The sequence below is a fragment of the Panthera uncia genome, chromosome F1 (assembly GCF_023721935.1).
Source record: "Panthera uncia isolate 11264 chromosome F1, Puncia_PCG_1.0, whole genome shotgun sequence".
NCBI classification, from domain to species: Eukaryota; Metazoa; Chordata; class Mammalia; order Carnivora; family Felidae; genus Panthera; species Panthera uncia.
In genome coordinates this window covers 66,436,588-66,449,665 of record NC_064813.1, presented here as the reverse complement: position 1 = coordinate 66,449,665, position 13,078 = coordinate 66,436,588, and the positions used below count along the sequence as shown (strand labels likewise).

Sequence of the window (13,078 nt, the reverse complement as noted above, 5' to 3'; positions counted from 1 at the left end):
CACTCGGAAGGCTAACCCTGTCCCTCGGGAATTCCCACAAAGGACTCACTAGGGGAATTTCCCAGACAGGCAGACAGACAGACAGACAGACAGCCACCTCAGACAGCTCCCGCCACTGAGCCCAGATGTTTGCCTGGGGGTGGCGGTGCCGAGAGCCAACACAGACGCATAAGTCAGCGGTGAGAGGTAGTCCAAAGCAGGAGCCCGGAGGAGCGCCGCCTGGGCAGGCTGGGGCTGGGACGGGGAGGGGACCGGAGGAAGCCGAGTCTCAGAGCGGAAGTGCCCGGTGTGGTCTGCGTCTGGATCGCACGGTGCCTGCAGCCCCCCTCTCCGTCCAGCAGGCGTCGCCGCGGCTCTAGGGGTGGCGGGGCGGGCGAGGGGCGCGGCGGGCGGGACTGCCGCCTGGGCCACAGCACCTACAGCAAACTAGCCAGCTTGTACGAACGGTGGCTCGTCTGTATCCCCTACTGGTCCGGGGGCTTCCCGAGGGCAGGGGTTCTGTCTTAGCCCCACCGTCACCCTCGGTGCCCATAAATAACAACGCCCGGCCCCTGAGCGCCCCTCCAGGTCTGACAAGCGACCCCCGACGCACAATACATGGATCGAACAGTGCCAGGGACCACAACCTGGAGTGGGAATGTTGGGGACAGCGCCGAGCCGGGAAGGCCCCCCGCCCTTCTCCAGCCGGCTCGCCCCCGCCCCGCCCCAGCCCTAGACGCGCGCAGAGAGCGAACGGACGTGGCCCCGCCGGGCTGGGCTGAGCTCGCCCGAACCTGCCCGGCCGGGCGGCGCAGCGCAGGGACCTCACACGTTCCCGGCCCGGCCCCGGCGGTGGGCAACCTGGGCCACCGTCTCTGCAGAGCCGCCGCCCCTCCCCCTCCCCGGGCTGCTTTTCAGAGCGGGGAGCCCGCAGAAGGGCCGCACCTCCCGCGGCGGGGACTCCCCTCCCTCCGCACACACGTAGTGACTGTGTGCCACGTGTGCCGGGTGCCCGGCGAGGCGCTGCCGACGCCGCGGGGGACTGGCAAAGCCCGCGCTCGCGGAGCTGCGGTGCTCGGGGGCACCGGGCAGGGGCCGGCTGCTCTCGCCGGGGGCACGCGGGAGGCCCACGCCCAGGGCTCCTCCCAGGGGTCCTCCCAGGTGAGCCAAGCGCGCGGGAGGCGCCGCCGGGGGGCCGGCGGGCGGGCGGGCGGGTGGACTTCGGCCCCGCAGCAGCGACGCGCTGCACGTCTGCAGCCGCGGGGCTGGACCGCCGCCCGGGGCGGGGGCGGGGCGTACGCAGAGCCACGCGGCTACGCTCGGGAAGTGTTTACGGTCCGCGCGGGGGGTCTCGCCTCCCGCCGCCTGCGGCCGTCGGGGCGGGGGAGCGGGGTGGGGGGTGGGAGGAGGAGGCGGGCCCGGCTCTCCCCGCCCCAGGCTCCTCCCCGGCGGGGCCAGCGCCGGACTGGCCGCGGCGTCCCGGCCCCGCGTAATTACAGGCGCTGTCGCCGGGCCCGGCCGTAAAAGAAGAGGCCGAAACGGCCTCGGAACCCCGGAACTGCGTCCGAGCCGGCCGGGAGCCGGCTTCCCGCGACGCGCGGCGGCGGGGACGGGCCGGCCGGGGAGGCGCCCACGCTCGCAACGCCAGCCGCGCGCGCACACAGCCCCGCAGTCACACGCGGGAGCCGCCGAAGGCGCGCAGGCACGCAGCGTCGGGCCCCCCGCCCCGGACGCGCACTCGAGCCTCAGCAAACACCTGCCCGCCCTGGCGCCAGCCCTGCTCCGGCCGGCGGCAGATCCCGGCGGGGACAAGGGCCCCGGGGGGCCGCGTCCGGCGGGGCCGGGCGCCGGGCGAGGGGGAGGGGCCCGCCGTGCAAGCCCCCGCCCCTCCCCACGGCCGCCTCTCTTCACACGCGGTTCACTAACACTTGCACACTCACGCCGGAGCTGCACACACGGCTGCGGAGCTACCCACAGATGCCTTCACACTCGCGCGCCATCACACGTATTGACGCGTGCCAGATGCACATGCGGGCTTGCGGTTTGTCACACTTTGGGAATGCCCAGATTCTCACAGTCCGTATCCAAAGCCCGTTCGCACGGCACACACGTGTGTTGGCGCACACGCGCGCGCGCGCACTCACGAACACGTCAGTAGTGCCCTTTGGCCAACTAGAAACAAGAGAGGGCGCCCCTGGGACCCAGGAGCCCGGGTGTCCCTCCCTGTCACTGGCGGAGACGGGCAGGGGCGCCCTTGGCCCCAGCCGCACACGTTACACACCCGATCACACAGGGTCGCGCTTTATTCCCGGCATCTAGGCGATGACACCATCTCGCGAACAAAGACAACATTGACAAACCCAACAAAAACAAACAGCCGCGTGCGTAGGGAGGAGCAGCCGAGCGCGGAGTCCGGGAAAGGCGGGTGGGAGGAGAGTGGGATCGCGGGCGCCCGAGCCTGGGTGTGCTGGGCTCGGGGAAGGCGCGGGCCCTGTCCGCGACCTCGCGCCCCGCAGGACCCGCGCGCGGCGCAGCCCGACCGGGTCCCGCGCCGCGCGCTCGCAGTCCTGCACGTGCCGTTGGAGCCCGTCTCCCGCGCGCCACCGAGCGCCCCGCACGGCCCGCGGGCCCGCACGCACACCCACAGGCGAGCGGACTCGCGGCACGCGGCACCTTCGTCGCGGCCGAGGCACGAGTCCCGCTCCGCTCCCCTGCCCTCCCCTCCCCTCCCCTCCCCTCCTCCACCTCCCAGCCCCCAAGCCCCGGGGCAGCCGCGCGCCGGGCGGGGCGGGGCGGGGGCGGGGGCGGGGCGGGGTGGCGGGCGGCGCCGGCCCAAAAGGCGGAGTCGCCGGGCGGAGGGGCCAGAGCTGTGCGCGGTGCCGACTGCGCCGCCGAGACAGCCCGCGGGAACCCGGACCCCGAGGAGCCCCTCGTCCTCGCCCGGCCTGGCCAGGCCCCCCGCTATGGAGTTCCTCTGGGCCCCGCTCTTGGGCCTGTGCTGCAGTCTGGCCGCTGCTGACCGCCACACCGTCTTCTGGAACAGTTCAAACCCCAAGTAAGCCCCGAGTCTCCGCCCGGCAGCCCGGGCGCCCGGCTGGCACTGCCCACCCCCACCCCCACCGTGGCCCGGTTAACTGTCCCGGCCAGCCCCCGACCTGAGTCTTGGGGCCGTGACCAGAGGCGGGAGGGATCCCGTGGAGTTTCTTCCCCTCGCTTCTCCCCGGTAACTGGGACATAACTAGGAGTACCCCAGCCCTGGGCAGGAGCCTGCCTGCCAGTTACTTGCACTGGGTTATCTCTGCCCTTCCTTTCCACCCCCCTGGCCCCCTGTTAACTCTGAAGTGAGGGACCCTTGCTGAACACTTCCTGCCTCCAGCCTGGACCACCCTCCCTGGCGCCGACGGCTCTCGTTCTAGGCCCTTCCACGACAAAAGCCTCTGTGCCTCTTGTCGCTTGGACGTCTGCCCACACAGATAGGTGCCTGATGTGACATGGGGAGTAAGCAGAATGTTCACTGTAATCCTGGAAGGACCCCTCAGGAGGGGCCTGGCCTTCTGGCTTCAAGCTTGTGCACTCCGTATTTAGGATGACCCTGGAAAGCTCCCCTCCACACACCAGGGAACCTTTGAGGTGGCATGAGTGGGGCGCATGCCTTGTGTAGTAGGCTGAGGGAGTCACCTGTTTATGAGATTAAGAGACGGGAGGAGGGAGGTCATGGGAAAGGTTCAGAAGGAATGGAAGGGGTTAAAAGGGTTACTTGGGGCTCTGGGCAGGAAGGAGTTAACTCATCCTGGGCAGGTTTAGGGCTAGGAGGCAAATGGCCCTGGGAGGGAGAAGCCCCATTGGACCCTTTGTTCTTGCCCTTGAGTTTTCTGAAGTTACGGGAACAATATTTGTGGGAAAACACAAGAGGTGGGTAGGGCGGAGCAGGGGGAGGAGGGCTGGGCAGCTCCGGTCAGGATAAACGCTCAGCTTGGCCACCCCCAGCCCTTGCATGCCCGCCCCCCCACTCCGCTGGAGAAATCCGTGGTGCCAGCTTCCTCTGACCCTGTGGCAGTGCTGCCTGGTGGGGGGTCTGTAGGCTGTGGCTTGTGGGGCAGGAGGGAACTGCCAGCTGCTGCCAAGCCCAGGAGGCAATGCCCTCTTGCCCTTCGGCATCAGGGGCAGCCCTAATGTCCGCCCTCCCCACCCGCTGCTTCTCCCACCTGCCTGCTCTGTACTGCCTTGACCCAGTCTCGCCCTAGTGGGAGAGAGCAAAGTCCCTGTTTATGCCCATGCCAGGTGTTGGCTGAAGGAGGAGGAGGGGACAGGAAGCCATGAGTAGGGAGGGGGGGACCCTGGCCTTTTCCGTTCCCAAGCTCCCAGGTTTCCTCTCTTTCAGGAAGGAGCCTCTTCCTTGCCCCCCCTCCCCGCCTTCCCTGACGCCGCTTGCCCCCCTTTCCCAGACGGAGAGCCAGAGTCGAAGGAGTGCTAAGTGGAACAGATTGCACCCCCAGGAGGGGGATAATGGGTGCCCCCACCAAGCACAGCTTCTGCCCTGTCCATCTGGCCACACACACACACACACACACACACACACCCTCCCATACCCAGGACTAAAGAGAAACCAGCCAGAGTGGAGTGCACAGGGGCCGAGCCAGGCCCGGCTGGCAGGCACAGACGAGGTGGCCCTGAGCTGGGTGGGTGTGGGGCTGGCTTGGGTGACTCAGGGCGGTGGGCCGGAGCGGGATCTCCAGGCCCCGGGCGGGAGGGCCGCGTGGGGAGGAGGGCGGGGCTGCTGCGAGCCGGGCGCTGGGCTCCTGGGCGCTGGAGGGGCCGGCGCCGGCTTCCCGGGCCTGGAGGACTGTGCCCGGGGCGAGCCCTGGCCCTGAGGTCCTGGGGGCCGGCCGCCTCTGACCAGGTAGATTTTCACAGGTTCTCAGGAGTGCTGGGGCGGGTGGCGGAGGTGGAAGAGGAATGAGTCAGTGCCCGTCACGGGAATGGGGGAAAGACGCCAGGCCCAGAGCTGAAATACCTGTTCTGAAATGGCTTCTATGTTTATCTCTCCAGAGAGGAATTTTAAAAGCCTCTCCCTCACTGGCGCTCTCCTCCTCCCCCTCCCCGGTGGGGGAGGGGCCCGGGTGCTCGCCGCCCCCAGGCCGGGCCTCCGAGGGCGCCCGCCGACCGGGCAGGGGGTGCCACCCCCACCCCCCCCCACCCCGACCAGGCCGCTCTGCCGAGCTCTTGCCCCTCCCCCACCCGTGCCGGGGCCCGGGTTTGAAGCGCGTTGGCGGCCGGCCGCGCCGGGGGAATCCGGAGGGGCCGACCGGCTCGCGGGGGGGGGGGCGGGGGGGCGGGGGGAGGCCCCTCCTCCCCCCGGACCCCGCCCCGCGGCGCCTGGAGCCAGGTGTCTGGGGCCGGAGGGCGGAGCCGGGCCGGAGCCGCTGGGGCCCCGGGGAGGGCGCTGGCCGCACCTGGGGCGGCCTCCGCCGGGCCGAGAGCTCCGGCGTTTCTGGAGCTCCTTCCGCGGAGGTGCGAGCGTGGCTTTGGCGATGGACGGGGAGGCCTGGGATGCTTTGGGAGGAGCGGACAAGGAGGCGCTAGAGTGGCGTATCCGGGAGTGTGTGCCGGCCTGGTGTGCCGGGGGCGGAAGTGAAGCCGACGAGTGTGAACGCGCCCCGGGGGCACGGGCGAGGGCGCGGGCGGCCCCGCCGCAGGTGTGCTGGGGGCTGAGCGCGGCTCTCCCGACGGGAGGGCGTCGCGGGCTGGGTCCCAGACGGGGCTGGAGAAGAGCAGCCGGGAGCACGGATTTGGGGAAGTGGTGAGCGAGCCGGGGACACACTCAGAAGCCCTTCCTTGGGCGAACCCCCGGGGGTTACGGGAAGTGGTCGGGCACCTGAAGGATGCCAGGCGGATGCAATTTAGAGGACGGACGCAGTGAGGGGGGGTGGCACGTTCGAAGATGGCGAGAAGACACTGAAGAGGTCAAGGTCAGAAAATACTGGGAGTTGAGGCTGTTCAGAAATCTCCGTGGGGGGCCGGGTAGCTGCTCGCAGGCCCGCGGCTCTGGCCCGGAGCCTGGCCTCTGAGTGACCGTCTGTTGCCTCCCGGGAACAGGTTCCGGAGCGAGGACTACACAGTACACGTCCGGCTCAATGACTACCTGGACATCATCTGCCCGCATTACGAGGACGACACTGTGGCGGCTGCCGCCATGGAGCGGTACACCCTGTATCTGGTGGAGCGTGAGCAGTACCAGCTGTGCCAACCCCAGTCCAGGGACCAGGTCCGCTGGCAGTGCAACCAGCCGAGCGCCAGGCACGGCCCGGAGAAGCTGTCGGAGAAGTTCCAGCGCTTCACGCCCTTCACCCTGGGCAAGGAGTTCAAAGAGGGACACAGCTACTACTACATCTGTGAGTCCCCGGGGCGCGCACACGGGCCACACGGGGACGCAGCAGGTGTGATGCACGTGCTCAGTACGAAGCCACACACGGCCCTTCCGATCCGGAATTGTTTTAATCCACTCACGTTACACACGTGGTATGAGCTTCTGTGTACTGGGCACTCTGCCTGGCACCGCAGGCACAGAGGTCAATAAAACACTACAGGGTCCCTGTAGCCCGGAAAGCTGGAAAGCAACATGCATAGGTGAACGGACCGTTAGAACGATGTGATGTGAAGATGTGGGCACGGGGGCCTTGGGAAAACGACCTGGGTGCCCGCCAGGCTCAGGAGGCTCAGAGAAGGGTTCCTGGGGACGAGGACCCAAGAGCTTAGGACAAGCCGAGGAGTTGGCCGGGCACGAGGGGACACGTGCAACGGGTGCAGGAGACCTTCAGGGAACGCCATGTAGTCGAGTCTGGAGTAGGGGGGGGCACTGCACGTGGGGAGAGGTAGGCGTGGAGGGGTGCAGGGGACAGGGCACACACCACATGTCGTGGCGGCCTAGGAAGTGCTAAGGAGTTTGCACTCTGCCGAAGGCGCTGGAGAGGCACTGGTGGATTCGAGAGTTAGCAAATCAGCTGTGTGTAGAATGGATCCAGGCCTCGCCTCGTCACTGGGGCCTGGACAGGGAGAATATCAGGCAGGGGAGCATATTGTGAAGGCCTCGGCCAACTCCAGGCTGGGAGCCGTGAGGGAAAGGCTGCGCTCCTTTTAAGCACCGCCTCCAAAGCCAAGGGTCATCCCAGACAATGGGAGGTTGAGCGGGAAGCAGAAAGCGGGCAAAGGAAGGAAGGTGGGAATGAAAGATGAGCGGGAAGAGAGGGGTCTGAATGAGCGGGGCCGGGGAAAAGAGGCGGAGAAGTTTGCACTTGTGATTTCTTCCGACAGAGGTTCCTCCCTTAACACTCTGTGGGTTTATCTTGCAGCCAAACCCATCCACCACCAGGAAGACCAGTGCTTGAGGTTGAAGGTGATCGTCAGTGGCAAAATCAGTGAGTGTCAGAGCCCTGTGGGCCTCCTTCCCGCACCTCTTTGCTGATCCTGGGCTAGTGAGCCGGGATGGCAGGGAAGTGCCACCAACGGCCCAGCCGGCCGCCGCGCGTGAGCCCCGCCCTCCCACCCCGGCATGGCACCTGACCCACTACCACCCTTGCCTTTCAGCTCCCAGTCCTCAGGCCCATGTCAACCCACAGGAGAAGAGACTTCCAGCAGGTACGTAGCCAGAGAAAATTGGGCCTGGGGCACAGAGGGGGGTCTGCTTAAAGAGGTTGGGTACAGGACGTGGCTTCCTTGCCAGGCAGGGGCTGGGGAGACCGTGCTGAGCTGAGGGCCAGAGCCAGCAGTAGGGCCACTCACCTTGGGGGCTTCCGCCCTCTCGTCTTGCAGATGACCCAGAGGTACAGGTCCTACACAGCATCGGGCACAGCGCTGCTCCCCGCCTCTTCCCACTTGCCTGGGCTGTGCTGCTTCTGCCGCTCCTGCTGCTGCAAACCCCATGAAGACATAGGCCACACCTGGCCTGAGGATTTAGAACTGGGCCGAGGAGGCAGGATGGGCACCCTCACCTGTTCGGGGACCCCTCCCACGGCCCCAGTCCTCCTGGGAACCATTCCCACCACATGCACAAGCTGCCATCCAGCAGCCTCAAAACGGGTATCAAGAGTTTCAACCCAAAGGGGGTCGGCAAGCCTGGTAGTGCCATCACTGCCTCCACCTCGAGGGATGGACAGGGGAGTGGGGATAGGCCTTCCCCCACCATTTCTGCCCTCAAGCCAAAGGAACAAGCTGTGCAAGATGTGGCCTCTTGAGAAGGCCGAGCTGGAGGGAGCCTGCGGTCATACAGATGGACACTGAGCTTGGCAAAGATGCCCCTCCAGAGAGAGCCAGGATGCCCAGAGGCACTGGCTGCAGGAGGAGTGTGAGACAGTTTCATGCCTGGGAACCAGAGATGGGAGAGGCAGCGCGCTTGGGCTGATCCAGCACCTCCCCAAGACTTCCGGAAGTCTTTGGAGCTGCCGGGGAGAGGGCTGCAGCCAGGCACTGCGCCCCGTCCTCTCCCATCTGAGGGTAGCACTCCGCAGAGCTGTGCCAGCAGGGGGGCTGTGCCAACCTGTGTCTAGAGTTTAGGTGTAGGGGCAGGGCCCACGTGGACAGGATCTGTATATAAACTTGATGTGTGTCTGTGCTGATTTCTACAACTGGACTTTTTTTATACAAATAATAAAACAACGTGTTTATTTGGACATACTTCTCTGCTCCTCCGTCCTAACTTAGGACCCCCCCACCGTCACCAGAGGGTGGGGTGCTTCCCCGTCTGAGGATTTTATGGGGCTCCGGGCTGCACTTCACTCTGGAAGTTCTTCCCATCCCCTGCCCCCTCGCGCTCCCGAGGCTCTGGGGTTTGGCAGGAACCGTGCGGGTGCTGGTGCAGGTGGGTGCTCGGGGGGAACGCGGCCTGGGCGCACAGCCCAGCACAGCCCAGCACAGCCCAAGCAGCGGGACGTGGGAGGCCGCAGGAAAGTTCCTGTGGGTTGGCCTAGGGGGTCGGTGACGGGCGCTTGGGCGGGTGGGCCACATCACGCAAGGTTGGCCGTGTGGCTGAAGGCGAGGGCGCCTGACAGACCGGTGATTCCCGGCAAGCCCACTCATGGAGGGGAGACCCTGGGAAGAGGCTTCAACAAAGGGGGAAACCTCTCAAGCCCTGGGCAGCTGCGGTTGTGAGCCGGAGCTCCGGGCGGGAAGGGCCCAGAAGCTTTGATTTGAGGTCGGCCACGTCGGCAAGAGGGTGGAGGCTGGGGTCCGGGCGGGCCGAGGGGCAGGCCGAGCGGCAGGCCGAGCGCGACCGGCGGGACCCGCCGTCACCCGCGTGACCCGGAGGACGGCTTCGGAGCAGGCCAGCAGGGGCGGGGCCTGGCGCTCGGGGGGCGGGGCCCAGTTCCGACGCGCCGCTGGAGCGGGCGGGGCTGCCGACCCATTTCCGGCGCACGGCGCCGCGCGAGGGCGGGGCCCCGGGGGCAGGGGCGGGGCTCCGGCGGCGCGGGCTGCCGGCCCAGCTAGTTGACGGTCGCGCGGGGCTCAAGATCCGACCCAGGGGGAGATGGAGGCGGGCGGCGTCGCCGACTCGCTCCTTTCCGGAGCTTGCGTGCTCTTCACCCTCATCATGTACTCCACCGGCCTGTGAGAGCGCGGCCGGGCTAGGCTGGGGCAGGACCTGGAAGCCAGGAAGGGACAGAGAGGGGACAGAGACGTGGCTGCAGCCCCAAGCTGCGTCCGAAACCCGGGTCAAAGTGGATTCGGGTTGAGGGATCCGGGGCCCAAGGGCGAGGCTGGGCACTTGAGGGAGAGTCCAGAGAGCTGAGGGTGGGGCCGGGACCTGCAGTGGTCCGGGGACGACAGGCATCGGGGGTCTAGATTCCCCAGCAGGCTGCTTCTCCCTTCCCGTCTCTCACCCCTGCTTTCGGGGCCCCGTTACAGCTCGGACCTCAGGCACATGCGGATGACCCGGAGCGTGGACAGTGTCCAGTTCCTGCCCTTTCTCACCACGGACATCAAGTGAGAGGGGCGACGTTTGCGGCGGGAAAGGCTGTCTGAGGGAGGGGGAGGGGGAGGAAGAACGTTGTAGGGGCCCCTGGGGTCCCCCTCCCATCCTCACCTCCGTGGGGAATGGCCCTCCTGTCCACCCTGCAGCAACCTGAGCTGGCTGAGTTACGGGGCCTTGAAGGGTGACGGGACCCTAATCTTCGTCAACGCCACGGGCGCTGTGCTTCAGACCCTGTATATCTCGGTGTATCTGCACTACTGCCCTCGGAAGGTAGAGGCCCTCCCCTGGACCCACCTCTCTGCCGCACGCCCTGCCTTGCTGGCAGGGTAAACACTGCTTCCTAGAAGATTATGACAGGCTGGCACTGCCACCTTTTCCTGGAAGGCTCCTCCAGGCTTGAAGCCCTCCGTGAGGCCCAGCCTGAGACTCACACACTGAGCAGCACCCCCTCCTCCCCCGCCGCCCCATTTCTGGCAAACTGGTGTTTCTGCCTAGCCTGAGGGTGACTTGCTGCCCAACACACTGAGGGGAAGGGGCGTTATCTCTGATAGTTCCTTGAGAGCCAGGGCCAGTGGCTGAGAAATGGGTTGATTAGCTCTCCCTCCCCAACTCACACCACCATGTGTTAAGTTCCCACTGTGTGTACCAAGATCACACACACAAAAGATACCTTCTCCTATAGAAACCACTGGTGATGTGGGTGGATCAGACATGTGTTCAGCACTGGTGGGGAAAGGGCTGTGACGGGTGCAATACTGGAGGCCGGGATGAAGGTCGGCTCCCCCACGGGAGCCTCGCAGAGAGCAGGATGGACCAATTCCAGCAGGGGAGTCAGGCTCCTGGAACGGTTAGCCATAAGGCTGCTCTCTCCCCTGCAGCGCCCCATGCTCCTTCAGACCGCGACCCTGCTGGGGGTCCTTGTCCTGGGTTTCGGCTACTTTTGGCTCCTGGTGCCCAGCCCGGAGGCCCGGCTTCAGCAGCTGGGTCTCTTCTGCAGTACCTTCACCATCAGTATGTACCTGTCACCACTGGCCGACTTGGTGAGTGGGGGCTGTCCGGGGAAGTGGGGGACATAAGACCGTAACTTACACTCCAAAGGAAGGGAAGACCCAAACCCTGGAAGACAGGGCAGTAGAGGTAGGTGAGTGGGAGGCAGGAGGCAAAGGTTAGGTAACGGAGATTAGAGAGGATGTTTGACCTTTCTCCTGAGGAAATCCTTAGACAAGTAGGAGCTTTGCTATGTGCCTGGGACAGGAGTGTCTTTTATCCTTTTTCGGAAGGCCAAGGTCATTCAGACTAAATCAACCCAACGCCTCTCCTTCTCACTCACCATTGCCACCCTCCTCACCTCTGCCTCCTGGACCCTCTATGGGTTTCAGCTACGCGACCCCTACATCATGGTAAGCAGAACAGAGAGGGACGGGGGACAGGTGTGCCGGGGAGAAAATCCGCTCCTCTGCTCACAGCAACCCTTGCGGTCTCAGGTGCCCAACCTTCCGGGGATCCTCACCAGCTTCATTCGCCTCTGGCTTTTCTGGAAGTACTCCCAGGGGCAAGACAGGAACTATCCGCTCCTGCAAACCTGACGCAGTTCGCCTGACCACCGGGCACCTTAATGCCAACTTGCCACCAAAGACAGTTCCTTGACTCCGCTGCTTCTGCTGACCAGCTCCATGAGTGCAGGAGGTTGCGGGAAAGAAAAGGACAACTGTGAGAATTAAGGGGCCAAAGAAAGTGTTTTGCTTGGAATAGTAGCTGGGACTTGGGAGATGAATCACTTATTTTTTACAGATTATATTTTTTAATTGTGGAGGTTGGGGTGCAATCTTTAGAATGTGCCTTAAAATAAATCGTTTGCTACCCCTGCCCATCAAAGCTGAGTCTCTATTTGGTGATTCTCAACCTGCCTGGTTGGTGACGGTAGAGACGCGGTGCTTGACCCACAGCTGTTCTTGGACTGGTAGGGGCTGGCTCAGAAGAGGTATTTGAAGGAACCCCGAAGTTGGAAAGACCTAGGAAGACCTTCAAAGAACACAGCTTGGATGCTATGAAGAACAGAAATCAGACTTCAGGAAGTACTTCCTGACATGGCAAGCAAGGTTGAAAGGACCAAGAGAGTGAAATGACGTGTCCTTCCTGAGAGATCTTTTGGTCTGTGCCTCCTTTGGAGCAAAAAGGAGGACCACAAGCAAGGATGCGAAGATGAAGCTGAGACGACCTCAGGACGGTGGCTCGCCTTAATGTCCCTCCTCCACAGCGGGTGCACAGAGTCCCCAGCCCCACCGTCCACACTCAAACTAAACCGAGTTAGAAAATAAGCTCTTTAATGGGCGACGGGAGGAAAGGCTGTCGGGTGGGAATGGGGTTAGGGTGTCAGAAGCGCATCCCCCTGCGGGCTAAGTCGGCTCGCGCCTCCTGGATCTGGCTCTGCAGTTCGCGGGCGGCGTCCTCGCAGTCGTGAAAAGTGGCCACGCGATAGCCCACGGTGCCCAGGGCGTAGCAGCCGGCGGACACCAGCAGGTAGGCCGGCAGTGGCCACAGGACCTCCCGGCATGCCGACGGCAGCTCCAGGCCCAGGGCTCCCGTGGCCAGCGCCGCCCAGGTGCAGCCCAGGAGCGCCAGTCCCCAAAGCCACTGCGCTAGCTTCGTCATGGGCACTGCGGGAAGAGAAGGCACGGCTCACGCTCCCTCCCGCCCCGCTCCCACTCCCCCCCCCACCCCCCGGTCGTCCGAGTCCGAGTCTCCGTCCTCCCCCACCCGCCCTCCGTTCCAGCTGCCGCAGGGCCGCTCCGCCGCCGGGCCCGCCCGGCTCGCCCCCCGCTTTCGGCCCTCAACCCGCACTCACCTCCGCCCGCTTCTCCCGAACCCGGCGCGGCCCCGACGTCCGCGTCCCGAAGGCCTCTCGGTTCGCGCGGCTTTCTGGGAGTTGTAGTCCCCTAGGCGGTGCCTCCGCGCGGCCTTCTGGGAGTTGTAGTTCTCGCGGCCGCGATGGGGCGCGGCGGCCGCCTGAGCGCAGGGCGAGTTTCGCTGAGCTTCCGACTGTGGACTGTGGCCTGAGTCCGCGGGGGCTTCGGTGCAGCTTCTGTCCCCCAGGACCCCGCTCGAAGCTGGCGTCCTGCTGAGGACACCTTCAAA

The 13,078-nt window shown here is 65.4% G+C and overlaps 3 protein-coding genes across 3 annotated transcripts; 2 read left to right on the top strand and 1 right to left on the bottom strand.

Moving 5' to 3' along the window:
* The first annotated feature begins 2,808 nt into the window (after nt 1-2,808).
* EFNA1 (ephrin A1) lies at nt 2,809-8,532 on the top strand. Its single transcript, XM_049634892.1, has 5 exons — nt 2,809-3,034; nt 6,076-6,371; nt 7,329-7,394; nt 7,564-7,614; nt 7,789-8,532. The coding sequence occupies exons 1-5, from the start codon at nt 2,943-2,945 to the stop codon at nt 7,899-7,901; spliced, it is 618 nt and encodes a 205-aa protein (XP_049490849.1). The 5' UTR covers nt 2,809-2,942; the 3' UTR covers nt 7,902-8,532.
* A 931-nt stretch (nt 8,533-9,463) lies between these two features.
* Nucleotides 9,464-11,814, top strand: SLC50A1 (solute carrier family 50 member 1). Its single transcript, XM_049634893.1, has 6 exons — nt 9,464-9,579; nt 9,877-9,954; nt 10,090-10,213; nt 10,822-10,983; nt 11,224-11,343; nt 11,428-11,814. Exons 1-6 carry the CDS (start codon nt 9,500-9,502, stop codon nt 11,527-11,529), a joined length of 666 nt encoding a protein of 221 aa, XP_049490850.1. The 5' UTR covers nt 9,464-9,499; the 3' UTR covers nt 11,530-11,814.
* A 436-nt stretch (nt 11,815-12,250) lies between these two features.
* Nucleotides 12,251-12,879, bottom strand: DPM3 (dolichyl-phosphate mannosyltransferase subunit 3, regulatory). Its single transcript, XM_049634895.1, has 2 exons — nt 12,789-12,879; nt 12,251-12,600 (listed from the first exon to the last, which is right to left on the bottom strand). Exon 2 carries the CDS (start codon nt 12,593-12,595, stop codon nt 12,317-12,319), a length of 279 nt encoding a protein of 92 aa, XP_049490852.1. The 5' UTR covers nt 12,596-12,600; nt 12,789-12,879; the 3' UTR covers nt 12,251-12,316.
* Nucleotides 12,880-13,078: the final 199 nt, after the last annotated feature.

Coding starts and splice junctions, on each gene's coding strand:
- EFNA1 (XM_049634892.1), top strand. CDS start 2,943: ATGGAGTTCCTCTGGGCCCCGCTCTTGGGCCTGTGCTGCAGTCTGGCC. Junction 3,035..6,075: donor TGGAACAGTTCAAACCCCAA/GTAAGCCCCGAG, acceptor TCCCGGGAACAG/GTTCCGGAGCGAGGACTACA. Junction 7,615..7,788: donor GGAGAAGAGACTTCCAGCAG/GTACGTAGCCAG, acceptor CTCGTCTTGCAG/ATGACCCAGAGGTACAGGTC.
- SLC50A1 (XM_049634893.1), top strand. CDS start 9,500: ATGGAGGCGGGCGGCGTCGCCGACTCGCTCCTTTCCGGAGCTTGCGTG. Junction 9,580..9,876: donor ATCATGTACTCCACCGGCCT/GTGAGAGCGCGG, acceptor GCCCCGTTACAG/CTCGGACCTCAGGCACATGC. Junction 9,955..10,089: donor TTTCTCACCACGGACATCAA/GTGAGAGGGGCG, acceptor TCCACCCTGCAG/CAACCTGAGCTGGCTGAGTT.
- DPM3 (XM_049634895.1), bottom strand. CDS start 12,595: ATGACGAAGCTAGCGCAGTGGCTTTGGGGACTGGCGCTCCTGGGCTGC.